General features: G+C 46.3%; 1 protein-coding gene across 1 annotated transcript in view; it reads left to right on the forward strand.

Annotated features, from left to right (window-relative positions):
* Positions 1-27,794, forward strand: part of LASP1 (LIM and SH3 protein 1) — a 57,072-nt gene that overhangs the window by 6,001 nt on the left and 23,277 nt on the right. The window contains exons 2-3 of the mRNA XM_019550266.1: positions 785-879; positions 24,727-24,811. Of these exons, the coding sequence (XP_019405811.1) occupies positions 785-879; positions 24,727-24,811 (180 nt within the window). The remainder of the gene's footprint in view (positions 1-784; positions 880-24,726; positions 24,812-27,794) is intronic.

Here is a 27,794-nt window from a genome sequence, read left to right on the forward strand (position 1 = left end):
GTACTCCCATACCCTGACAGGGAGAAGAGTTGAGACCCAATAGGGGTAATCCTGTCCCTTCTAGTGATGCTAGGGGTCATATGGCCCCCAACTATGTGAGCTCAGAGGAGAGACAGCTAGGAAGGGCCACCCAGGTTCAGCCAGCTGGAGTAGAGAAAAGCAGTTGTAGCTGAGATGCTTTGGTTGATCCTCATGTCAGACTGCTGGTTCTCTTGTTGTGTTTTTTTTTTTTTGGGGGGGGGGGGTTGGTCTTATCTGGGACACTTTTTGTCCCCATGTTCATTCCCTTTCTCTTCCCTGAAGCCTTATTCCACCTTCCCTCTTTTTTTTTCTCCAATCGGGAGCCTTCCCCTCTTCTTGTCTACCATAAGCCCACCTGGGTAGGAATTATTATTTTTTTCCTCTGTACACTGCTTAGTATAAAGTGGGGGACCTGATCATGGCATAATCAAGGTGCTACTATACTACTAAGAATAATCATTCTGATTACTTTTCACTGTTTAGTCAAGGAATCAGTTGCCTGGCCTTCAAGGCTTAAACCATAGGTCCTATAGCACTAGGGACATTGTCTATCCTTGAAAAATCTTTTAGGGAAATCTCTCTCTCTAATCAGTGACCTACCTTCCCTTTCCCTCTCTCCTCCCCCCAGTTACTGACTGCATAAGCCAGAGGAGCAGTTTGAGTTTACAAGAGGTTGGTATGTGGTGTTGTTGGGACTAGGATCATATTCTATTAGAATTGCAGGATTCTCCTGTTAAGTTCTGGTTTTTTTTTTCTCTTTCAGTTCTGGCATAAAGCATGTTTCCACTGCGAGACTTGCAAGATGACCTTAAACATGAAGAACTACAAAGGCTACGAGAAAAAGCCGTATTGCAACGCGTAAGTGTCTGTTCCCTTCTCAGCCTTTCAAAATTCCATAAAGTTTGGTTCCTAGTACCTTGGCTGTTTCTTCTGCCAGATTTCCTGTAACTATGGGCAGATAACTTGCAGACAGGCAACTGATGATAGCTGTCCCTGCTTGCTTGGGGTGCGGGATGTTTGAATTCCCTGGTAATAGGGAGTAGGGTGGAAGAGATGAAAAATAGTAAAGATACAGAGCAGGAGTTCTCAAACTGGGTCACGACCCTCTGGGGGGTTGCGAGCAACTTAAGAGGGTCACAGATGTCTTGGGGGTACACATGATGGCGGCATGGAGTGCTAGAAGGCAGTGATGACTGCTGCATGCAAACTCCCTGTCCCCCCACTGCTGCCATCCAGCACTCGGGGTTGCGGTACCACAAAGTTTGAGAACCCCTGATATAGAGTAAGAGGTAGGGAGGTACTTAAGGAGCACAGCTCCTTCAAGGTGCATCCTTTGAGTAGGAAAGATGCCTAATGTGTTTCCAGTAATGGCCTTCTTTAAAATTCTCAAACAAGTTCTACCCCTCTGTCAATCTGAGACTAGTCAATTAAGTTATTTCTGGATTGGTACCAAGCTGCCTTTGACTCATTAGTCCTCACTGACCTTCTCAAGATCAGTATGCTGCCAAAGGGACTTTCCATCCTTTTTCTTGTAATGATCCTACTTAATGCAACACTAGGGGATCATTGTTTCACTTCTATGGAGATTTAAGTATAGAGTACTCCAAAATGGAACTCTGACAATGTTGAGAACTCCATTGATCGTTATTGTCCCTGACAGGTGATAGGCTCTTGGAAAGAGGGATAGAGCCATATCTAATATATAAACAAAAACCAAGGCACTTCTGTAAGCATCTCCTGTACAGGCACATTTTAGTTTTCAGTGTTCCTGTTGCTTCAGTCTTTTTGTGCTGTTGTGTCATGAAAGTGAAACTGACTGGAAACACAGCTTTTCATTCTAGCCTTGATGAGCAGAAGCTAACACAATGGTGATGCAGACTGTCTGCTATTAAGGTGGCAGTGGCAGCAGTCTGGGGCTGGTCCTGCCAGTTCTACTGAATCCACAGGTGAACACATCAAACTGAGTCTTAACATCTTCATAGAGCAGCTTGCACTAAAGGATTTTTGTAGTGGTTTTTCATATGCCATACAATTCTCTTTCTAAGAGCTGTTAATACTACTTGGCATTTGTATAGCATGTTCCACTTACAATTTACCTTAAACATTTAATCCTGACAACATCTCTATAAGATGAGTATTAAACCCACTTAAGGCAGAGGGGTGGGAAAGAGAAAACTAAGACATCTTGCTGTACCAGGTGGTCTAGCAAAAACGTCAGTTGCTGCAACCCTTGTACAGTGTTCCTGTTGCTGACTGCACCGATGAAGCTATAACCATAGCGAAGGGGGAAATTGCCAGTAGTGTGAGGTGGCAGCCAGAGATGATATGTGTCTAATGCCACCGGAATTGGTGTTTTGAAGTGTAATTAGACATGTAGTGTTTGGTCAGTTATGACTTGATCAGATTCCCTGATATACAATACTATGATGCAGTGGAAGAATAAGTGAGACTATTGGGTTAAACACTGGATCCTAGCTGTGTCCTAGGAATTCTGCTTCTTCATTTAATAGGTAAAATAGGAAACTTTTTTTGTAGTGCAAAATCTCCAGTTTGTACAGTTGTCAACTGCTAACTCCAGCTTTAGGGTACGACTAGTCGGGAGGGTACAAAACTTGAGCTCTGTGGAACCCTTCCCCCTTCTCCTTGTAATTGGGTTTTAGTAGCTGGCAGCTGATTGGTTAGCTATGGCTATGAAAAGCTCTAGGTTGGAGACTATCAGCCTGCAGGCAGGATCCGACCTGTGGAACCTTGGATCTGGCCCTTGGATGTGTGGCTTTGGCAAAGAAAAGCTCTGGCAGCAGGTGCCTCTGACCCTGGCTTGGCTGTTCCAGCTTGCTGTTTGGAAAAAGTTGCTTACCCTCTGCTCTAGGTTATCACAGGAGTACAGGGCAGGATTTGTTTAGCAGCAGGCAAGCCTGTTGGATTCCAGTCTTGATATCCATCCCAAACATCTTGTCTGGCTGAAAAAGCTGATTACGAATGTAGTATAGCCAGCCATTCAGGATCTCACTGAAAGCTAAACCTTTTGACAAGTTGCCTCTAAACTGCACAAAGTACACATAGGAAGCTTGGCCTTAACAGCCCTAGGAATGGACTTTGACTGGTGCCAAAGGTTGTTTACTTCATACAGATTTGCATGAAGTAACCTCTTCTCATTCTTGCCAAGTATGAGTTAAGTGAGAATGCTTTAGTGAGTCTAGAAGAAGAAAAACTGCCTCTGGTATCAGTACAGACTTGTGGAGAGCTTTTAACCTGCCTACCTGCTGTGGGCTGCAAATAGCTTTCCCCTCTCCATCCCTTTTCCTGTTTCATAGCTGTCTGTGCTACCCTCATACCCTCCTCTACAGCTGTTGTAGGCTTAAGCACAGAGGGAAGTAGGAAGCGCTGCTAGGGAGTATGCTGTGGAGAGGAGCAGCAGTGTGGCACAGCTGCGTGCTGCCCAACTTGTCCCAGGCTGGGTGTGGCTTTCTGAGACCAGATCAACCTCTTTGCTGACCAGATCCAGGACCATAGGCTGCCCCCACCTGCTTTAAGGAGTCCTGACTCCATGGCTTTCAAACTTCCTAATGTCATAGAACCCTTTCACATCACTACTTGTGCATTGGAGCCCCTATCCCAGTCTTAAGACTGATGCAGAGCCAGGCAACTTGGCCCATCAATGGCGATTTCACTGCCTCCCGGCCTGCTCCGCCCTTACTCCCAATCACTTTGCAGAACTCCTGATGACCTGTCATGGGACCCTAAGGCTCCACAGAACATGGTTTGAAAACCACTGTCTTAGCTTATAGTATAATCTTTTTTTATAAGACCTTGAAGCAGTGCATTGTTCCTTCTGACTGAAAGGCAGACCAGTATCTGGTTCTCTAGAGAGAAGCCCTGAGCTAACACCTAGGGTTGAGATCCCTTGTGTGGTGACTTCACCAAGGGTAGGAAGCATCCCAGCTCCAGTGGTGGCTGCTGCTCTGATGAGGATCTGCCTCTCTTGTTTCTTTGTGTAGAACTCAGGCTAAACTTATGCCACTCAAACTTCAAGTAAAATATGTTATTCTTAATAGCTGCCTCTGGCCTTGAGAGGCTGGTAGCAGCATCACAAATGTACACGAAATTGTCTTCTGATAGGCTTCTGATTTTTTTTTTTTTTTTTTTTGGGTGAAACCCAAAGCCAGCATCAGTAGTGCTGTGTGCAGAAGGAAGAGCCTGGAGTCCTCGCTCCTCTCCCCTCCACCCTTGGTGAAAGGGAAGTGGGATAATAATGGGAAATTCCTAAGATTCCAAGGAGTTTGCGCAACCCTGGACCCATCTCAGTTTCTCAACCCCTTCTGACCAAGAATTCCCTTTGATGTTGAGCTAGTGTCTTAACCCTTCAGTGCCCTGAGGGCATGGTTTCTGGTGAAGAGTTGGTTGTCCTGCTGAGTATCTGTGGGGGATGGGTAGAGTGAACAATGCAGTTAACCACATATTGGTGACTTAACAGCTGGGAGTTGGCGTTTTCTTCTTATCTTGTGTCCATAAATGTAATACAGGCCTTAAGTAAGATCTGTTCCGCTGCCAGATCTACTCTGACTTGTTTATAGGTTCTCATCTGCATCTAAACTTCTGATTTGTTAAAATGTTCCTGTTCAGCTTGCTTCAGAACAGTCTTCTAGGCTCCAGGTGCCTGGTTCATGACATGGCTACAACCAACAACCCTACGGTATACATTAGTCTAAGGACATAGGCAGGCAAGTTTCTTTGGGTAGATGTAATGTAATATATGTTGTTAGACCAACTAAGTAGTTGGGGAAGGGGGGGTTCTTTGCAAGCTTTTGGGCACAAACGCCCTCCTTGGTCAGGCATGGGGAGACTGCTGATATTATTCTCCAAGGTAGAGAAGAAGCTAATTTACAATATGCAGGTCTGAAAATGCAAATGAGTGGAAGTTTGGAAGACAATGGGTAGAGATAGCAGGGGAGGAGGAGGAGAATGTAAGTGATCAGCTGTAGGCAGGTTACCTGGGGTATGAGATGTCAGGCAGGTTGTAATATGCCGTCATAACATGGTCCATGACATATAGGAGATGACACTGTTAGTGACTTGGTAGCATGCAGGCTGCTTGTCTGCCCTTTATCTCGGGTAATGGGAAACTGGTGGTCCCATTTCTACATGAAGTGGGTGTCTATGTTCATTCTTCAGCCAGGGAAGGATGATATAATTGGTTCCCATTGGACAGTAGTTTAGTGCCTCGTTTTACCAGAGGCATTCTGAATGACCGTGTTCAAGTCGTTTAATCTCTGCTCCCATTTGTGAGATGGGAATAATGGTGCCTCTCTCTGTTTACTAGGATAAATACACTAGACTGTATTGACCAAATGCCAGAGTAATACAAAATGGGTAGCTTCTGTTATCCTTGGCACTTATGTCAGGGGGTATCAGTCATTTCAGTATCTGAGAACCTGCTACTTTACTCTGGGTCTTAAGTCCTAGTTCAGCTGTTCCATTTCCTGGTTTTGCTTTCTCAGTTACTGTTGCTGTAGCTCTGTGGCTTTCCCAGAATAACCTGGAAAGGAAGGAGTGGCCAGATAAGGTGAGTTTGCCTTCATCTGACCCTGTGTCTGGCACTGAGAGAGTCTAGCTCTGCCTAAATGGGGCTCACCCTTTCTAAACAGTCTTCACCACTAATTGCTAAAAGTGCAGAGGGAACAGCTTATGTCTGCTAAGGGGGAGAAAAGCAACGTTTATACTGGCAAAGAGGAGACTGCTTTTCTGAACATGCCTTAACACAGGGTCTCCTCTGTCTGAGTGCTGGCTTCCTGCCAACCTCCTAAACTTCTCTTTCTTCAAGAGAGCAGTAGGAAGAAGGCTGGGCTTCCTCCCTGCTATCTGACATTACCCTGTAATAAATCTGCATGCAGCCTTCCAAGAAGCCCTGGCTGTTTCACTCTGCCCTCCGACTCTGTTTTCTTTAAGATGACAGGGATTTGTTTCTACTCATAACTCTCCTTTTTGCAGCAGCAGTTTGGAGAATCTTCCTTTTCATAAATCTCTCCATTGACCCCTCTCAAGCACTAAATTGACTCCCAAGCTCTTTGCAGAATGGGCTGAGCTCATCTAAAATGCCTTTCCATAGTCCTGCACAAATCCTGGCTTGTGAACAGTTCTGTGGAGTCGAGTTCCAAACTTACAGTGGAGGGGAAAGAATGTAGAGCCAAGGGAGAGACCTTGTTTCCAGCTGAAATTGCTGAAAGTGAGGAAAGATCAAGAATGTTATTCTAGATGGTAAGAGCTGTAGAGGAGAGAGCTCTCGTCAAAAAAAGCTGAAAACAGGCTTTGTACACAAGTTGTGCAAGATCAGCTTCAGCCTCCTTAAAGCGATTATATTAACCCATGGAGGCTTCTTAAGACCCTACAGGGTGAACTGCAGGGGAAGGGAGAGACTCCTTTGAAGGAAATAAGGAAATGATGGCATTCATTGTGGATAGGGTGCAAACGTGATTCACGCCATAAACCCAGAGATCTCAAATTGGAATCTAGGCTGTTAAAAGCATTCTTACCCATTGTGGTCTTTCTAATTTCTTCACAATGGAAAAAGTGCCCTATTTTTTTTCTGTAGTCAAAAATCAAGTGAGAAGTAAGAGCTGGCATTTTCTGAGTGGGGTCTCAAGTATAAGAAAGTTGAAAACCACTGTCTTCATCAGCCCTAATGAGGTGGGCAGCAGAACCCTGCTGGAGCTGGCAGAGCAGAGATTTGTGGAATAGGGGATCTGGTAATCCTTGCTTTGAACTGACTTGGCCTAAAATTCAAATAGTGTCTCCAGCATTGCTGTGCTGGGATCCCTTCTTACATCAGCACACCCCAAGGGCTGTTCCAGAGCCCTATCAACTCTTAAAGTCATGTGCATAAAGTGCCTGTTGCTAATAGGGGGTTTCACGACATGTTCTGTCTGTTACAGCAGGGCCTCTATCCGTAAGCCTTTTTGAAATTGCTCTGCCCACAGCAATGGAGGCCTGACTGGAACTGCTGCTAGGTACATTAGTCTCTGTAATGAGATCTGGAAATTCAGCATCATAGAAAATTAGGATTAGAATATGGTTTTGCTTTGAGCTCGGGGTTGGACCATTCTCAACTAGATCATTGCAGCCAAGGCTTTGTCTACCTGGGTTTTCACAACCTGTAAGGACGGAGATTCCCCAACCTCTTTGGGTAACCTGTTTTTAGTGCTTTACTACCCTCCTAGTTGGAAAGTTTTTCCTGATATGTAAGGGAAACTTCCCTTGCTGCAACTTGAGACTGTTGCTCCTTGTTCTGTCATCTGCCACCACTGAGAACAGTTTAGCTCCAGCCTCTTTGGAACTGCACTTTAAGTAGTTGGAGGCTGTTACTGAATCTCTTCTCCATCTTCTCTTCTCCAGGTTAAATAAGCCCAGTCCCTCAGCCTGTCTTCGTAAGCAAGGATCTTGGTATTCCATTTGCTGTAGAAAAACACAGATTTTCTTCTTTTGAAGGGGGGAAAAATATGGGAAACTCTGGGTTTCCCCTTGCAGGCTGGCAGAGTTCCAGTCTACAAGGGGCTGCTTGGGGCTGAAGGAAGCGAGAGGAGGGCTATCAGAAGCAAGTAGCACCCCATGTCTGTGTTCATGCATATGCACGTGGTCAGCAATATGGCCCCAGGCAGTGTGGTGAAAAGTAGTTCCCACAGCTGCCTACAGGTAAGTCTCTTGAGGGGGTGGAGGGCACAATTTGTGGGGACATTGAGGCCGCAGCTTGTGCCGAGTTCGCACAATGAGGCGGGGAGTAAGGCAGGGTTTGCAGCTAGGGCTGAGAGTGGTGTCCAGCTGGGACTGGGGCAGGAATGCATGGCCATTGGGCTCAGCCAGGGAGCGAGATGGAGCCATGGGAAGCTCGTCCAGAGCCAGCTCCCAGCTGTTGTGCCCCTTCCTGAGGATGGGTCAGGTGCCAGAGGTGATACGTTGGGAGGAAATGGGGGTGGGGGACGGCATGTGCCTTCTCCAGATTTCTGTGCCCAAGTGGGGCATAGGGCTACAGCCTGACTGGATTGATGCCAGGTACAAGCCACCTCCGCAGCCCAGAGGGCAGGACCAGACACAAGAGAGCAGAGCAGGGCAGTGAGACTTGCTGCTGCCACCACCACAAACCACGTGCCACCAGGGTGAGGCATCCACTGCTTGCTGCCACAGTGGGCACCTTGCCTTGGCTGCCACAGGGTCCATGGTGGCAGCAATGGCAGCAAGTCTTGCTGCCCTGCTCCACCTTCCCATGCTGGGTCCTGCCTGCTGGGCTGCAAAGGGAACTCCTGCCTGGTACCAGTCTAGCCAGGCTACATCCCCATGCCCTGCTGTGAGTTCTAAAAACTGGGGGGGAGCAGAATGTGCCCCCCAGTGCACTACCCCCTGCCCCACACTCTGGGGGTGGGGGGGGCAGTTGGGGGAGAGGCAGGGGGCTGTGGGTCAGGAATGAGGAGCACCTCTTATCTGGTTCACTGCCACCTTCTCCACAGCTGCCTGAGCAGAGGTGCCAACGTCCCCGCTCCTCCCCCACCTCACGGCCTTGGGCAGTTGCCTTCATTGCCTGCCCCTAAGTCTGGTTCTGCATACAGGTCATGCTGGCAGGGAGGGGGCTACGGCTTGGGACACCAGCATATTGGGGCTACTTAGCACCACAAAGCATGGGGGGGAGGGATGGTGTGGGAGGAGAAAGCAGCAGCTAGACCTGCATCCTGGTGAGTGAAGAAGGCGGGGCAGCTCTGATTTTCTGTGATAGAAAACAAACAAAAAAGACCCCCCCCCCCCCCAAATCAAATGCCAAAATAGATACTTATCTAGAACTTATTTTGTTATGACTGAGGCACCGGTAGGCTTCCAAATATCTCTAAAGTTGTAAATATATCTGAAAACTGGACATGGTACTCTAGATGTGGCTTCACCAGTGCTGAATTGAGGGGAATAATCACTTCCCTTGATATGCTGGCAACACTCCTGCTAATGCCTTCTTGGCAATAAGGGCACAATGTTGGCTAATGTTCAGCTTGTTGTCCACTGTAACCCCCAGGTCCTTTTCTACAGAGCTGCTGTGTAGCCAGTTGGGCCTCAGTCTGTACCAGTGTGTGGGATTTTTCTGTCTTAAGTGCAGGACTTTGCACTGGTTTTTGTAGACCAAAAGAAATCTCATGAGGTTCAAATCCTGCAACTTGTCTAGGTTTCTCTGAATCCTAGCCCTATCCTTCAGTGTATCTACTACTCTGCCCAGCTTGGTGTCACCTGCAAACTTGCTGAACATGCCCTCCATCCCATCTTCCAGACCACTGATGGAGATGCTGAACAAAACTGACTCTAGGGCTGCTCCACTAGATGCTGGCTCCCAACTAGACCTCAAGCCATTGATTACTACCCTTTGAGCCTGATAATCCAGACACTTTTTTTTTTTCTATCCACCTTACATTCTATTTATCCCAGACTTCCTTTAGGTTGCTAGGAAGAATGCTGTGGGAGACCTTATCAAAAGTCTTACTAAAGTCATGGTATATCACATCCACTGTTCTCCCTACATCCACCAAGCCAGGTATCTCGTCATAAAAAAACAATTGGGTTGGTCTGGCTTGACTTGCCCTTGGTGAATCCATACTGGCTCTTCCTAACTGCCTCTTCTGCCAAGTGCTTAGAAGTGGATTCCTTGAGGACCTGCTCCATGACTTCTTTTTTTCCAAAGATTGAGGTGAGGATGACTAGTCTGGTTCTTCCTTTTCTTAGAGATGGGTATTACATTTTGCCCTCTTCAAATCACCTGGGACCTTTGCTACAGTTTTTCAAAGATGATAGCCAGCAGCTCTGCAATTACATCAGCCAACTCCCTCAGCACCCTTGGGTATATTGCATCTAGCGCCATGGATTTGTACATGTCCAGCTTTTCTAAATAGTTCCTAATGTGTTCTTTTACCTCGGTTGGCTGTTCACCTCCTCCCCAAACTGCTACTAGGTGCAGTAGCCTAGTGGCTGACCTTGCCTGTGAAGACTGAGGTAAAAAGGCATTGAGCACTTCAGCCTTTTCTGCATCATCTTCCACTAGGTTTCCCCCCTCATTTGGTAAGGGACCAACACTTTACCTGATCTTCTTCCTTGTTGCTGACATACTTGTAGAAACCCTTCTTGTTAGTTTTCCCATCCCTTGCTAGCTGCAACTCCCCTGTAGGATTACTGTATAGTACTGGCCACTGGGACATAGCAAGGGGGTCATGCTTGCCCAGTAATTATCCATTGGTGGAACTGTGGAAATCCTCAGGGGAATGCTATTCTACACTCCAGAAACTGAGTTGAAAAGTTTGCCTCTCTGCCTCTTCCTTGGGCCCTTCTCCTAGATTTCAGAGAGCAGAGCTTGCCTAACTAGTGTAGTAGCATCTAAGATGGGCCAAGATCTGAAAGGAAAGGAGGGACTCTAATGCTACCAAAGCCAGTATATTTAGGTCCCTTTAACCAAGAACAAGAATTGTTTCTGAACTTTCACTGGTGTGAATGTGATTGCATTGAGTCTCTCCACAGGTCTGACCCCATATGCTAGATGTCAAATGTGCAGTCCCCTTGGGTAATCCTGAGCTTGTGTGGCTAATCAGAAGGGTTGTCAGTCTCTGCCTTTGCTCTGTGGAACATACAGTTGCTTCTCTTATTTCTTAAATGCACTAGAATAGCTGGCAGGAAGCTAATGGCCTAGTTGCTCAGCAGCATTTCCCCTGGGGAACAGGACGCAGCATTTATCTAGGCAGCCTTTTCAAAACAGCGGCATCCTTTGTTTGAATTCATACAAGAGAGATGCTGCTGCTGTAAGACTCTGCTCACCTGTGCTGCAGTCATTCGTCCTGTCACCCCTCTGCTTACCCACACCCCAAAACAAACAGTGGGTCCCCCTTCCTCCCCCCACCAAAAGAGGGTGAAAGATCATATGTATTGCCAAATATTTTACACCAGGTAAATTGAAGGGATGTCTGCTCATTTGCTTCCAGTGTGCTTGCTTGATTTCTCCCCCCCCCCCAATGTTTCTTTGAGGAATCCAGCTTTCCTTACAAAAAATGGCACACCTTAATATGGCTTTCCAGTTCATGCTGAAGCCCTCAGGAAGGAGAGGGGAAAGATTTGGGGCTCCCATCACCCCACTGCTACAGAGTTCATCACAGCCATCCTATAATACACAGATGTAGCAGTTGCTTAGTTGTGCTTGAGTTGGAGCTTCTTCTGCCATTGGAGAGTTTGAAGGGACACTAGTCGAGCACCAGACTTGGGTATTACATAGAATCCAACAGCACTTGCGGCATAACTTTTTTGTGTAGGACTAGAGATTCTTAACAGCTCTCGCTTCAATCATTTGGTCAGTGTCTTTCCATGTGGGACTAACGGCTGTCACTTCTGCAGCTAGCTTCTCTCTTGGAAAAAGTTAGCAAGTGTCGGGCAAAACTGCTCTTGATTTCAAAACAAGCCAGTGATCTTTGTTCTTGGCACTGTTAACTATTCCATCTGGTAGCAGCATATTACGCTAATAAAGTGACCCCTTCCAAGTAGGGAAGGGAGGGGCTTGTGGGGAAAGCAAGGAACAATTGTGTGGCTGGGATGAAGTCCAGGTGTTTATCCAATGGCTCTCTTTTTTGCTGAGTTCCTGGATTGGAATAACTGTCTTTCTGTCTTCATGTATACAGCTTCGCATAGCCGTGCAGCTCTGAACAAAAGCTGCTCTTTGTGCCCATGGAAATGAGCCTGTATTTCCATATGCTGTTGTAGGGAAAAGACCCCAAACATGGGTTTCTGACTGAGGGTGTGGAGGACAAGGCAGAGCGTGTGAAGGAAATGCACTCTACCCCTTGGAGCAGAAATTCAGAATAAGAATCCCTGACTAAGCTGCTTCTGGCAGGAGGGATAAGTGGTATTGGGGATTCCCCCCACTTCTCTTCTAGAGGAGACTGGGCTGGGAGGGTAGTTGAAGGGTGGAGTCTCTTGGGGGAGGGGGTTGGGGGCAAGAGTAGTTTTTATTTGTGTGTTGTGTTGTTTTTTCCTCTGAAGCAAATGAATGCTCAGTGCAGTTAGAGATTCTTCCAGCTGAAGTCACTGCTCCAAGCTGCCAAACAGCCTATGGATGCTCAGTGCTGTAAGCTACCTCTTACCACTCTTCCTTGTTATGGTGGATTGGCCTTCCCTGCCTAATCCAGGGTGTCTACTGAAACTTCTGACATGATGGATGGAGTTGGCGTGGACACTGGTTACATCATAGTGTTGGGCGGAAAGCAAGGGTCTTTCCTCAAGAGAGAGTACATCCCTAGCAGACCTCAACTTTCCACAAAGGCAAGCCAGATCCATTTACTTAGTATAGAAGTGCAATACAAGTGAAAGCCAAACATGTTTTGCTAGTTGCTTAGGAATGGTCAGCACCCCAGTCACTCCCTGGCTTGTTCCACCAGATCTGATTTCTTTCAGTAGATTTGACCCCATGCTCTTGTTCGTGGGCTGTGCGCACAGGCTGTTAAACACATCGGTATGCACCTATGGTGGATGGTATCTGCATATGCCCAGAGGAGAGCAACAGCTTGCCCTCATAGGCTGAGCTGGGAAGGTGAATTCAAAGCAGCATTCCTGATGAGGACTGCCTACTTCAGTACTGTTAGCATGCTGCATGTACAGGCAGTTGTAAGCTCAAGAATTTAGCAGCACAATAGTGATAGTTCTGTCAACAACTCAGGCATAACCCAGACTCCCTCAGATCCTAATACTGCCATCTCTAATTAGGATGGACAAGCTAGCCTGGCTGAAATATATTTCATTTATGCAATACCAGGCTTTTATTTGTTTGTAGAGCATCAGGGTTTCTATTCCAAGGAGCTCCAACCTCGAGTGGTGCTCAAGCAGTAGCATTTTAAGGAGCTTGGTATGAGCTGTATGAAGAGTTGGTACATATTCCCTCTTCCTAGAGCATGAGAAAATGGGGATGCAGCAGCAGCTTTCCCAAGGCCACACACAGTCATTGGCCTGCTTTAACCACTCTTGACTGCTGGATTATAGCGGAGCTCTTGTAGCTTGCCTGGCCCTTCCCTTGGACCTCACTGTAGTGGCAGACTGTTAAAGGGTGTTAACTTTTTTGGGTCTCCTCTGACCACCTTATCCCTACTCGATGCCAAAACTACCCATGGAAAAATCCAGCCTCTTTGCGATGCCCATTTTGTTCCCATAACGAAGCTCCAATTTGCTGCTGATGGAAGGGCCATCAATCCTCACTCTGTTTCACCTGCTGTTTGAGGCTGAAACTGTCTGCATCTCCCTGTGTCCTGGGGGAAAAGAGAGGGCTTGGACAGGCAGAGCTTGTTATAGATGTTAGAAGAATGGAGGAGAGAGAAATAATATTGAAATCAAACAACCCTGTTGACCTTAAAGTTCTGTATGGGAACTTCTGGAGTGGGAGAATTAAGAATGCTCTTCTCACTTAAGTGACCCCTTTTTTATTTCTTTGTCCCCCACTTTTTGTTCCCTCCCCCCTTGCCAAAAATGTGGAATACAGCTCCCATTTAAAGGAGTTGTTCTGGATTAGTGAGAGTTGTCTTCCCAACCTTAGGACTGACAGACCACAATGAATTTTCTCTTTTGGCAGGTTGGGTGGGTCACCCAGAAAACAGCACTGAGAAGTCTAAATCCTTCATGGTTGGTCCTAGCTGGAACTTCCTGGGGAATAAAGAGATGCTAGTGCAATGCTTGTTCCCTGCCCTGGGGGAAAGGTTTGAGTGGCAGGAGCCAGTGTCTTAATTGGTACTGACTATCCAGTGGTGGGGCCAGAAGAGTGCAAATAAGTAGCAGTTGACCACAAGTGCTCTTGTAATCTAGGGGCAAGGATTCACTTCTTCCTAGAGCAGGATGTGGTTTTCCTCATCAGCTGAGAACCCCCTGGGGCAAAACACAGCTATCTCCAGTGTATTGCCTTAATATGGCACTGATTTCCCACAGGCTGTTTGTTTGGGGTGGGAAGCAAGAAAGAGAACCTTGAGAGCAATTGTATATTGTTCTCTAAGCTACTTGACTTGAATGCAGCTGGTTTAGACAGGCAGGCTGCAAACGGATGCTTTTCTCCCGCAGCAGCTGTACACATGGAGAGCTGGCCCAGCTATCTCGGTGCCCTCTCCCTGGAATACTGTTAGAGGAACTGACGTCCCTCCTTCTCAGCAGCCACTTTTGGTCCAGCTGGAGGTTTGCAGGCTCTTGCAAGAGTGGAGGGAGGGGTTTCTATCTCTTCTCCCCCTCCCTTCCATTTTAAACCTATTTGTTTTAAATTTTGTCCCCAAGAATCAGCAACACTTGAGCCCTTTGAACAGCAGGATGTGAACTTCTGTGGCTCTCTTGGTAAAGCAGACTCTATTACTTCCTTTGTTTAACTTTGTTTTTACTGGAGTCTTAATACAGCTGTAAAAAGGTAACTAATGTCACCCCTGGAGGGAAGCTCTTCTGTATTCTAGGCCTGGAAAGGGGTGGGGAAGATAAATCCATAGGAGACCAGAGCTAAACCTCACAGGACTCTTTGATGTCTGGATCTATTAAAAGTTCCTCCTTGCGCTGGCCAGCATTACTGGTGTTTTATATTTGCACCATTTGAGCTAAGCATGGTTCAGTCATAGAGTAGTGTGTTTACCCTTGACCTGGTATAAAAATGGTGCCGAAACAAGGTGGAGGCTATGATGGCAGGAACGGTCCAAACACTCTCTCTGGCTCTGTTTGAGTTGGGGAAGAAGGAAGCTTCCTGTTCTGGGAAGCAGCTGCCTAATGTATGAGCTGCCTTATAAGGACAGGACTGATCTGGAAAGTGATAGGATATAAATGCTCAATGTTTATTTGGATTTTTAGTCAAAAGGGTGCACTGTAAACTAGGCTGGGGGGGCCTGAAGCCAGCTGGGTCTGCTTGGCTCATGAATGGCCAGGAAGCCTGATCTTGCAGATGGGTGTCTCTAGGAGGAAATTGAGGTGGCCATCTCTGATTGGTGTCTGAGCAAGAGACTGCTCAGTGAATCTTGAAGGACCCTCTGAATTTTAAAAAGTAACCTCTCCTCCTGGACCTGCCCCAAGTCCTGCAGTCAGTGGGTGTGTTTTGGGTTTTTTTGGCTCTTAAGGTTTATCCAAGTGACTCTCTCCCCTGGGGGCATATGAAAGCATTGCTAGCTAGACAAGGAGCTGTCAAATGGCACAAAATAAACAGTCTTATCTAGTCTTAATCCAGGACCTGTGGTTTACAATAGCAGAAACACTTGGATGGTTCCAAGTTGAAGACCTCTGACAACTCTTGTAGCTTTGGATTTTGCTGCAGAATCTACTTGGTTTTTCTGCTCAGAGTTGTTTAATAGACTCCTTTTAAACATGGGAATTTCACTGAGGATCTGCTTTTTTTTAAAATCCTTCTTTGGGCTGTAAAGCTTCCACAGAGGAGATGTAAACCCACTTACTGGGCTTATAGCAAGACAATCCCTGTAGTTCTGTGTAGAGATGGTACCTGTTGCATTAGAAGTGCTGCTGCATTACAAATGGAGCATGATCTCTGGTATTCACACTCAGACAGCAGCACAGAAGACCTCTCGGTGGAAGAGGTGAGCTTTTAAAGGAGACATGACTGATCTGTTGCCTGAGCAGGCAAACGGTGACTGATCATCACTAGGTGGGATGGAGATTTGTCTCCCCTTGTGAGAACACTTTCTTGTCCCCTCTAAGCTGACTTATGTTTCATTGCATTTATGGTGGATGAGGGCTGGGGAGGCTCTTTAATCTCTCTTGCTTGTATATAATCATCCTAGATCTCAGGGAGCTGTGGATTAAGGGGCTGTTGCTGTATCAGTCCTGGACAAAGATGCAAACCTGGAGAGGGAAAAGGCTGGATTGAGCATTGAGGCTCTACTTTGTCATGTGTGTCTGTGCCCTATATATTTAAATACTACTCACTGAATCCGACAGCAGCCCCCTGTGGCAGGGGATTTGGGGGCATCCTATTTGTCCGATTCATTAAACACTAATCGAGTATCAGCAGTGACTGCTGACATCCATCCAAGAGGCCTGAAGAGTGAGACAAATCCCACTGGCTAGCTGTTGGCACTGCCCCAGAGACCAGAGTGGCAGGCTTCTCTTAATCAGTAGCACTATATCATTAAAATAATCTGTCTCAGTGTTGCTGATAAAGCAGCTGTTGAGTTGCCAGGCTGGGAGGTCTTGGCATGTGCTCACTATTCCTGCTGTAGCTCATTCTTGGACAGCATCTCAGTGTTAAAATTACCTGTCCAGCTGCTGTAGAAGTGTTTCCAGAACTATGGATTACGTAGCAGCTTCCATTCCAAGATCCCTGGAAGAAGCTCAGTTCATTAGCTCTAGTTCCCTCTTCACACTCCCCTACTAACAACACTTTTTGAGCTGGATGGGGCTAAGATGACTTATCTCTGTTTGGCTACTAGGAAAATGAGAAGCAAAGTATCCTGCCCCTAAGACGGGGTGGGCAAAATGTGGCCTGGGGGCTGGATGTGGCCTGCCAGGCCACTTTATCTGGCCCACGGGGCCCCTAAAAATTTAGAAAATTAATATTAATCTGCCCTGGGCTGCCTGTCATGTGGCCCTCAATGGCTTGTCAAAACACAGTAAGCGGCCCTCTGCTTAGAATAATTGCCCGCCCCTGCCCTAAGATAACATGGAGTTGGTAGGACCAGGAGTAGAATCTAATACTTCTGCTATGATGTTGATTTAGCTTCTGGGTGGATCAGCTGTCTCCCTCATACTATAGAAAAGGTTAATATTTTTGTCTGAGCTGCTATCACTTAGCAGCAGACTTTACACAAATGTCACCTCTGAGGGTGCGTGGGACTAATTATTTCCTTTCAGTTAGAAAAATGACTGCATTTAAGCAGCTTCCCCTGCCTTCTCAGCTGTCTGGATTTCTCCTTTCTGGAGAAATCCTGAAACTTTCTCCAATAAGGGAAGGTTTTAAATCTTATGATCCAGCACCTTTTGGTCTGTTTCTTCTCCCCCCCCCAATCCTTTTCTAACTGTTTCTGAGGCATTGTTACTTGGTTATGTATGCTTATGTTGGCCAGCAGTGCTCTGTTAATGGGATGTGGGAGGGAAAGAAATTGATCCAGATTAAGCATGAAGTAGGCTGTAGTCCAAGACCCTTGTTTCTAACCTCTGTCAGCATCATCTAGCCAGGATGCAACATACTTAAATTTCTCAGAGTTCAGTTCAGTGCCGAGAATAGTGGCCCAGTTAACCACACCAGTCTAAGCTTGCTGCACAACTTCTTTTGGATCTGGTGGTGGGATATATCTCTGCTGCTTATAAAAGATCTCACAGTGGAGACCCAAGCACCTAGTGGAACGCTTGGTTTCATATAGGCATCTTCTAGGCAAAGAAGAGTGACCCTGCATCTAGGCAGTCTACATGAGTAGAGTTCCTTGCAGTCACAGGTCACTGCATCATGTTATTTTCATAAATTGCAGAGCTTTGGGTGAATTGTTGTCTTTTCTTCTGAAATGTAATAGGACTCCTTTCTGCTAAGAGCAGGCCCTTTCATGGTTACAGCAGTGATAGGCACACTGACTACTCTGGTCCTTGGCTTCTGATTTCAAGCAGAAGAAACAGTCCATAGCTTTTTCCCACCATAACCATGAGACAGACCACCCAAAGCAGAGAGGGACAGACCTGACCGCTCTATAAATCCCACAGGTGTTGAGGGTGCAGGATGGGAAGAATAGAGTTTGCATGAATACTATCTTGTGGACTCTCTTCTCTGAACCAAGGCAGCTCATCCGGTGCTTTTCATTAAGATGTAATTTATTGCTGCCTATTACAGTGGCTAATTCTCATGCATATGAGAGTTTTTCTGTCTTGTTCCAAGGATATTGGCTAAGCAATGGGAAGCACTGATTCCTTCTAGTGAGTAGCTAGAGTCACTACTCTAAATCACTAAATCCCTGTCATAGTGCCAAAGGGCTGAAATGGCTGTTCTCTCTTGGTCATCCCCATATCTCTTATTTGTGATCTGCATTCAAGAGTATACTAATGAACAAGCACCAGCTTCGTTATTTTTGTATATTCATGACCAAACCAGAAAAACTGCCCATAGGAAGAAGCTGCTTCCCACGGTCATGAGGCAACATAGTTTTACTTATTTATTTTGTTGAATATAACCAAGAGTTAAGCAGTTCTGAAGTCCATCCCTGAGCTGTCCTCCTCTCCCATAGCTTTGGGGTAAATATTTATCAATTTCCCTTTCTCCACCTGTAAGACTGACCTCTTACTTTGGCTTGATTAGCTGCAGTAGCCTTCCCTGAAAATGCGCAGTGGTAGGCATATTGGCTGTCTTCCTGGAATCCTCTTTTTTTTTTAAAAAAAAGAGCCCTTGCACTCCCCCACCACTTTCATTTGTAGGTGTCGGTAAAGGATGAAGTTGTCTCTTCCATACAGTTGGCAGAGCCACACAGGAAACTGGACTTTTAAGAAGAGGCCATAAGCTATGCTAGGGCTGGCTATATGGAATATGCATAGACCCTGGTTCCTTGATGCAGCCAGCCCTCACCTTCACAAGCTCTCTTTTGTCAGACTGCTTGGCAGAATATGCTGAAATGGATGCGAGGAAAATGTACGTGCTCTGAAATGTGTCTGGTATGTTTTTCCACAATTCAGTGGTAGCATCATGAGCAATATCTCCTCCCTGTGATGATGCTCTATAGTCTATACCAAGGGCTGCTTGTAATGGTGTCTTGGCAAGGAGGAGGGGAGTGAGACCCACCTATATCAGTACCCTGACCTTCATGTCTCCTGGTTTGGGGTGGGGGAAGGGATATTGAGCAGACCAGTAAAATATGACCTAGCTTCACAAGAGAGGATTTCAGTTCTGTTAGGCAGAAACTGCATTTCTGTTTGTTTTCAATCCTTTCTGTGACCACAACTTCTGTTGCACCCACAGCCAGAGGCCACTATTTGGAAGCGCTCTTACATTAGCATGCCCAGAGCATCAGATGTGGTTGCCATAGAAACATAATGATTAGGCTCTCTGCACTAGCAGATAGCATGGAGCTTACAGGCTATGAGCAAACCATAAATGGAGCTCTGTGTTGCTGGTGTGTGGAAATAGTGTTTCTTTTAAATTGCACTTCTTCATGTGGAACCTATATCATACTGTATGTAGTAAAGCAGTTCTCCTAGCCAGCTTGTAAAGGTTTCTTCCTCTTAAGTTTTTATAGGGCAGACTTCCTTTCCTCATTCTGTTTATCAGGAAGGCCTGAGTTTTGAGGTTGGGGGTGCACCCTTCTTTGGAAAGTGAAGAGTGTTTTTAATGGGACTCAATGGACATCTTCAGATATAGCTTAGTAGATGTGTACACAGCAAAGCTAGCAGTACTGGGGCTACTTCAGTCCTGCTTGGTATCCTAAGAGAAGCTAAATTTGATTCCTGTCCTGATGACAGGCCCAGATAAGGGACTGCCCAGGAAAAGCCTGTCTTCAGGATGACTGCAATGAAGATGTGAAGGTTTGGAGCTACTTTGGGGCCTATGCTAACCTTATCAACAGAGAATTGATCGTGACTCTCTTCCTAGGAAGTTTTGGATCTGAGTGAGTTAAACTGCACTCATCAGCATTAAAAGCAGGCCTTCTTGGAAAACTTACAGCTCCAAATCATTGAGCTGGGAACACCTTGGTATTTGGTATGAATTGGGCAATGACTTCAAGGGACTTTGGGATAAGGCTCCAGATGTGTACAATAATGGAAGTAAAAGCAGGCGAAGAAGGCTCCTGTCCTCTTCTGCCCTAATAAACTGGGGTAGCATAATCATTGGATTAACCCTACTGCTCATTAGGTCCTAATTGCTGCGGTAAAAGCCAAACAGCGGCTTGCTTCTAGCAGGAAACTTGCAGTTTTCAATCTGAAGCAGAAAAATGGAGTACTCTGACCTTTGCACCAAGAGCCTTTCAAAGATTCAGTGCAGTCTGCATTCCAAGCAGCGGAGAGGAGGGTTTCCTTGTCCCTGCCTACAGCCTGGTGTCTGGGTACTAATGCCACTACTTCAGTTTCATCCTCTGAAGCCTTGTGGGGAGGTTAGTTTTCCTTCTGCATAGTGTTGTAGGGACAGAGCTTTCTACCTTGGTAATGTCCACTAGACAGTGTGTGGGTCAGGGCCTTCCAATGGAGGGAGCAATGAGGGCACTCAGTAGAACCCTTTTTATCAGCATCACCATCAGACCTGCTCCTGTGCAATACCTGAAACTATTAGTTGGTTCCTTTTTTTTGTTTTTCTCTTCCGTTTCCCTATTTAAATCTGTCCATGCCCTTTTTTAGGTCCTCTCCTTGCTAGGACTAAAACTGATTTGTAAATGCATTGAAGTCTGTTGTTACCACAGTCTCTTTCCATACATTTGTGTGGCCTTTTAGGTCTGAGATCTGTTCTAGCTGAGCATTCCCCTAGGTTAGCATGTAGATAAAGCCCTCCTTTGCGCGAAGCCAAGGGAAATGTTTATCCACATGCTAGCAATAGCAGTTGGACGGCTGCTGGCACAGATTCAGTCCTCAAGTGCGCAATGTTAGTTTTTATTTTATTTAAATATTCCTGGTAAGGTTCCCTGCTGGGGGCATCTACCTAAACAATGTGCCAAGCATTTTAACAAGCATGTAACACAGCTGCAGGCAAGTATGGATAATGTGGAATCGAAAACAGGCTTAATCCTATTCACCTTGCATTCCCTCTGGAAGTGGCAAGTGCTTAGAAATCATGACTGAGCTGTCCAAAAAACAAAATGAAACAAAACAACCCGAACACCACCCTTCACCCCTCCCCCAACTTCTCTCTCTCTCGCTCTCATTTTTTTTTTTTTTTTAAATCAAATGAAGTTGCGAGAGGCAGAAGTACTAGTCTCACCCAGCTGCACCCATTGTTTTTGAGGGGAACTGAGATCTCTGGAAAAATCTGCTTTGTAGTCTGAGCTGGAGTAAAGTTCCTGTGTACTGCCGTGCAGGGCACAGCTCGGCAAACAGCATGCCCTGACACTTGTATTGTGTTCAGAAACTCTGTAGCTGTGCCTGTAGGGCTCAAGTAGGGAATGGTGGAGTCTGCATGAGTAATACATATATCCGATCCGATTAATCTGAATTGGGATTAAAATAACGCCCCCCCCCCCTTTTTTTAAGCCGTTAGTGGTCTGGAAATGCTGTAGAACTGGTGCCCGCTCTTTAGCCTTTCCTAAAGCCAGACTAGTGGTGGGGGAGGGGTACATGCAGACCAATAAGCAGATTTTTTTTCCTGTCTGGACAGGGACATATTTCTCTGTTCCTGGTTGGCCTGGAAACTGGGACTGGCAGGGCTCTGGGTGGCTGGTGTCCTGACGTGTCTACCTGTCACTTGCAAGCAAAAATGTTGTTTCTGGAGGTGGAAAACAATTTCTTGTGCCTCGGGCCTCGAAGTCACTCCCTATGTTAATGTCTATTCTCAGTTGAGCCAGCAGGCTTCCATGTCTTTGCTGACAGGGTGCAGCCTGTTTATGACTTTGCCTGGTGGCAGGATTTTGTTTCGGGCATGGCTGGCTGGTGAATTAAGACGGTCTGCTGCCCCTTCTTGGACAACTGTTTAAAGGAGTGGTGGAGGGGCTGTGACTTAGATCACACCATGGTACTGGAGGAGGGGAGAAAAAGGCATGCTGTTGCTTGTTGCTTTCTCTTTTTCCCTGAGCACTTGAGCAGGAATCTATTTTTAATCATGAGTTTCCTGCACTGTTGCTCTACTCAGGTATATTCTGTTCTTACAGGAAGTGGAGCAATGGCCTGTGGTTTGGTCTCTTGCTGTCCTGGTGCAGGACAGAACTATGCAAAAGCAACAGTTGTCAGCTAGGAAGAACTCTGCTTTCTATCTGGTTGAAGACTTGCACTTAATTCTGAAGTGTTGTTGACAGACCACATGATAGCCAGTCTGAGGTGGGGATGTTCACTATGCTATAGGTTGCAGAGTACTGCAACTGCTCTGATGGATCCCTTGCCTGACTCTCAGCCTCAAGCTTACACTGCTGTATGATGCATCTGTAACTAGATCCTCTGCCTGATTACAAACTACAGTGTAAATGGATCTGTGCTGTCAGGATGCTTAATCTGTAGACTCTCTCTCTGTGGGTTAACCTCTATAGATAGGGGACCCAAATGTGTGCATCTGCTAAGTCTCCCAAGTGCTGTTGTAACTAGGTCAGGAGTTGGCCCTATTTCAGCCCTCCTTATCTTCCCTCTCCCATCCAATCTTTCCCAGACTTGGCTGGCTTTAGTGTTTGGGGAGTGGAGTTGGAGGCTACAGAAAGCCTGGGATTTAGGGACAAGAAAGTCCCTACTGGCCTGCCACTGTGGAATTAAGATCTCAGTGCTGCAACAAAGGCTTAACATTCCACAGGGAGACTTTTTAAAGACCTCCCACCCCCCTCCTCCTTTTTGAAGCTTTCATTAGAAATGGGGTCAGTTTCTGTGTCCATTCACAGTGAGTTGGTTTGACATGAGGACTGTTTTCTTCAGAGCTAGTGCTATGGGGAGTTTAACTCATGCCGATTATGACCATGCTACTTAAGTAAAACAGCTGAATGTTGCCCTAAAACACACAGCTTGATCCCATGTGATGATATGTGTGGAAAGGCGTTTTCCTTAGCAGCTCTCTTCCTGGGCTCTCGTAGCACTTTATTTCACAAGGGTTGGATGTACCCAAATGGCCTTCTCACACAGCTTGGCAAGATGGAGGAGACGCAAGTGGGAAGTGACTGTTTCCCAAAGTTTTGAAGTCTGTTTCTAACTCTGCCCCTAAACACAGGAGTCCTGCTGTAATGGAAAGCACTCGTGCTTCTCTTCAGTTATTCGGTCTACCCATCCCTTTCTTTTGTCCTGGAAAATCCTCTGATCCTTTTTGATACAAGAAAAGCTATGGATGCAGCGCTGAGTCTCAAATGTCTCAATCTAAATGCTTCAGTGGAATGTGAAGAGTTTCTCTGTGATCCCATGGAGGCAAATATTGCCTTGTCTTAAGTCCTAGGTTTCTCAAGGAGCTCTGTATGTGGAACAGTTGCACTGGACAACCACTGACTTCAAGGCAGTGCAAAGAGACCCTAGTCTTGCAGTTCTCTACTCCCCAGACCAGCACTACACCACTTCCCCAGGTATGAGGGCAAAGAAGTGCCCCAGACTAGGTCTGTTAGCAGTCGAGTTTCAAAGCATTTGTAATGTGAACTAGCTTATTGCATTTTAGACTGGACTAAACGTGACTACGCATGCAGTGGAGAGTTGTGCTTGTTCATGAACTGTGTGACTAATAGCCAAAGAATCAGTTTCTTGGTATATACTGTATGTGCCTGCCACAATTGTATTTTTCCAAGCTAAATGGCTGGAGAGCCAAGGCATCTTGATCTCTGGACTAGAACCACAGTCTTAATCTGTTGCTCAGGTCTTGCTTGGAGTATGCCCAGCTATACAGTGTACCTGTCTAGCCTTTTTAGCTTTAACTTCACTCATGACTCAGTCCTATTCACATAAGAGATTCCAGACAAGACTGTGAGTCCTTCTGCTGTGGGAAAGGAAGTGTAGCAGCATCCTTGTCTTCCAGTTGCTGGATTCAGCAGTTGCTCTCAGTTGGTACTTGAGTTCCTCTAACTGCTAATTTGTGTTGTATACAGCTGTGGCTGTGTGCACCATTCTGAGATTACTATACAGCACTCCAAAATAATAGCAGTGGGCTTGCTGCCAAGCAGGATAGCATTCTGTGTACAGCACTCCCATGCTAGACGAGTCTTGACAATGTGCTAAACACAAGTCGTACTGCTTGAACTACATACCAATATTGTTGAGCAGTATAACATTTCTTCCCCATCTCCCCACCCTGTTTAGATGCTACCATACTGGCATAATTTAATCAGTGTAACTATTCCTGTAGAGGATACAGAATAAGACTCCTTTATATTAGTCCAACAGCAAAACTAGGGGATTGTACTGCTCTGACTTGAATAAAAAGTGTTATTCCTTCCCACTTAAATAGTTAAAATGAGGTAGTCTCCATAGACCAGATCTTAATATTAAAATCTGGACTAGTGTTACCATAATAGAAAATTGAAGGCCTTTTAAGAAGGGCTCATTCCAGATATCCAGGTTTCTTTCCTGCCTTAGAAGGGGTGGAGAGGTGCGTTCACACTGAGGGGGTGGGGGGCATCTTTTTTTATTATTGTTTTTAAAAAGATAACTGTTTTTGTCCAGTAAACTAACTACAGGTGAAAGGCACCAGACTAGCAGCTCTGAGGACTGAGAACTCTACCCAGCTGCTGGTATTGGTGCCCTACCTCCTGTGATGTGCTCCGGCTGAATTTTTTAAATAGGGCAGTGATTCCCAACCAGTGTGCTGTGGCACAGAAGTGTGCCATCAGAAATGAACAAGTGTGCTGCAGAGTTTTGCCATGGCAATGAGCTACAATAGGTATGAGGATGGGGAATGCCTTAACAGGTGTGCCACAAAAGTTTTTTATTAATGGAAAAGGTTGGAAAACCCTGAAATAGGGGACCAGCCTCCTAGGACCAAAAGGTTTCAGGCCTGTTCAGTCCTGGGTGATCTCAAGGCTGAAGGGGAAGGAGTAACTGAGAAGTGTATACAATGTGGGTGCTACCTCTGGTGTCCCAAAGCCCATCTGGCATGTCTAACAGTTGACCGGCTCTCTTGTCTCCTCTCAGACACTACCCGAAGCAGTCCTTCACCATGGTGGCCGACACTCCAGAGAATCTGCGCCTAAAGCAGCAGAGTGAGCTTCAGAGCCAGGTAAGAGTGCAGCCAGACATGTCTGAGCTAAATTACATCATACTTTGTACTCCATGCCTCCCACCCTTAATAACTGACTGAGAGCCTGAGGGCTGGAAAGCATTGAAAGAGGGGGTTCCTTGTCAGATATCAAGATTGATCTAGGCTGGCAGTGCCTGTGGTCCACGTAGTTTGACATCTGTCTCCAGTGGTCACCAACAGCTATGTGAGCTGAGAAGCCAGGGTGTCCTGCAGCCTGGTATCCTGTGTCATATCTCTGACTTTCTTGCTGCAGTATCTTCCGTGCTAAGAATCCCCCAACAAATATAATGAGGTGAAATTGTAAGTTGTCTCCTCGGCACAGGTAATTATTTTCCTGAAGTGGCTTCTCTAGCACAAACTCTGCAGGGCCGGAATCTGTCAAACTGAAACCAAAGAGGGAGAAAGGAAAAGGAAGCGGCTCAGAGCAAGATTCCCCCTTTGGGATAAGTGATTCCTGAAAAATGAGCCTGTGTAGGGCAAGTGTGACAATCTCCTCCCATTTTAGACCAGGGACGGACTAGAGTGTGTGAGCAGATGTAACTTATACTGATATAAGTTGTTCCAGTATTACTGCTACATTCTCATGCTCCACTAGCATTGTGGAGAAATACTGTTTTGACTTGTTTTATTGAGGCTAAAGCAAATTAGCTTGCATATATTATTGTATGAACATGCAGACACCAATAACTGAGGCACTCTCCTGACTTGCAACTCCCCCTCCCTTTTTAAAGCCACTCAAAATTACGCCTATCCACTGCCTGAGTTGGCAGCAGGACCCAGGTCCTAGTTGCATTCTCACACAGGTAACTTTGGGTGATGGAGTAGGAGCTGGCTTTGGCCGTAGACCTTTTAAGGGTTAGTGTTGAGCCAAGATGTGATCTCTTCCATCCTTTTCTGCACAAGTGGAAATGCTTAAATCATAGTTTTCTGAGAAATGGTTTAAGGGCAACATTAGCTTTCAAACAAAGAGCAAACGATCCCCATCGGTACTACTCCTCACAGCTTGCTCAGGATGTTGCCACACTGCTAAGATGACTTGAGTCAGAGGAGGTGACTTCAGACCCTGGTTCTTTGTTCTTATTTTAGTTGCCCTGGAAATCCAGAAGTCCTGTGGCTGTACCTCTTTGAGGCAGTAATACAGGAGACTAGTACCCTGAATACCTAGCATGTCAAGGAAAATGCATTCAGGCACTATGTTGTCTTGTGGCAGTCTTGTGAGCATGAGGGCACAAGAGGTGACCACTAGGCTCAGTAGAGGGGGCAAAAGGCTGCCTTGAAGGTTGCTGTTGATGCAGACTGACCTAGTTCTGCTGTTCAGCAGGCAGCTTGAGCTCTCGGAGGAACTGGGTAGCTGCTGTGCTGCACAATATTTGCCCAAATGGTGTGTTCAGGGTGAGAAGTCATTGTTCAGGACTGGCAGGCTCCCTCTTCCTGCTGTGCTGTGAAGGGCACAGTGACCTTCCTTTCTTCTCTCCCATTCAGTGGAAAGCACCAGGAGCTAAAAAGCAGTTTGCTGAGAGTGGCTTCCTGACTAGGGATGGAGATGGGAAAGGCGCTAGGACTTCTGCCTTTTCCCTTCATAAGTAGGAGGCTTTAAGCCCAAGCATCTGCTGGGATGGGCCTAACAGCTGCAGTTCTCAAAACATCTGCTTTTATAAGGTCCCTTTCTTGGTAGAAGTTGCTCAACAGCTCCAGGACTTTCACAAATGCAGCTTGGCTCAAGCTGTTGGGGAGTTCTTGGCTACAGCACAGATGCGCTTTGTGTTGGAGCTGCTAGGGGAGGCAGCACTGCTTCTTCATGGCAATGGGCAGGATAACGCTATGCTGAGAGCCTCCGAGTTCCCTGCACAGTATCAGTGAGGCACTTGTGGTGCTCCTCTTACCCATTTTAGAGCGGGGTGGCCATCCTGTGGCTCTGGAGCCACATGTGGCTCTTCAGAAGTTAATATGTGTCGCCTTGAATCTTTGCACAAGCACACAGAGACTGGCTTCCATAGTCATCACATCACGTGACTGCTCGCAGCGAGCACATTACTCAGTTTGGACTTGGAAGTTTGGACTCCAGAGCCATGGGTTGGCCACTCCTGTTTTAGAGAATCCCTCTTTTGAGAAGTGGACTGTCCTTGACATCCCTACCGGGAACAGACCTGTTCAGGCCCTGTCTGCAACTGACTCCCCCTTCCCCCTTCCCTGTCCTTATGGGAGTTCTGCTTGTAGGGATTCTGGACTAAATGCTGGTCTGTTGAGATAGGAGTGGAAAAGAAAACATTGCGACTGAAGTGTAGTCTCTCTCTTCCTTGGTCCTTGTCCCTTAAAAATGCACTCTTGCAGCCTCCCTGAAATGGAGATGCCTTTCTCTATTCCCCATCTGGCAGCACTCCCAAGCATGAAGCAGTGATCTGTGAAGGAGAACACACTCCATTTGTGACAGCAGAGCCAGTTGTGTTTTCACAGCAGCATACTTGGCCATATGACGGGCAGGACTCTGCAGTCTGAGCCCTGACTCACCAGCCCAGGCTGCCCAATGTGAGAGGTTAATGGTGGTCCAAGGTACAGCCTTTGGTGATAAAGAGAGCTCTTGCAGCCAGTGGACTTAGTACTGGGGGCGGTCTAAACCACTGGAGGGATAGTTTTGTGGAAATGTCTAGGAACCTTGTATTTTAAATCCTTGCAGAATCTAACCTGAGAGAAACCAAGTCTCATGCACCTTACCACAGCATCTTGGACCTTAACAAAGAACCTCTTCTCCTGGGATCCTTGCCTGCCCATCACCCATCATAAGAACAAAAGCTTTCCCCAGAACACTCAGACCTTCCCTACCTCTGTGCAGTCTTCTCTATATTACCAGCATCCTTTCTCCTCTGAGGAGGCTGTGTTTTTGTGAAACTTTGTGCTTATTAGCTGTAAAGTATCTTCACAAACTCCAGCATGAATTCTGATGTGGATGCATTTGATGCTGCTT

Source organism: Crocodylus porosus, unplaced genomic scaffold (assembly GCF_001723895.1).
Source record: "Crocodylus porosus isolate Cpor-Errol unplaced genomic scaffold, CroPor_comp1, whole genome shotgun sequence".
NCBI classification, from domain to species: Eukaryota; Metazoa; Chordata; order Crocodylia; family Crocodylidae; genus Crocodylus; species Crocodylus porosus.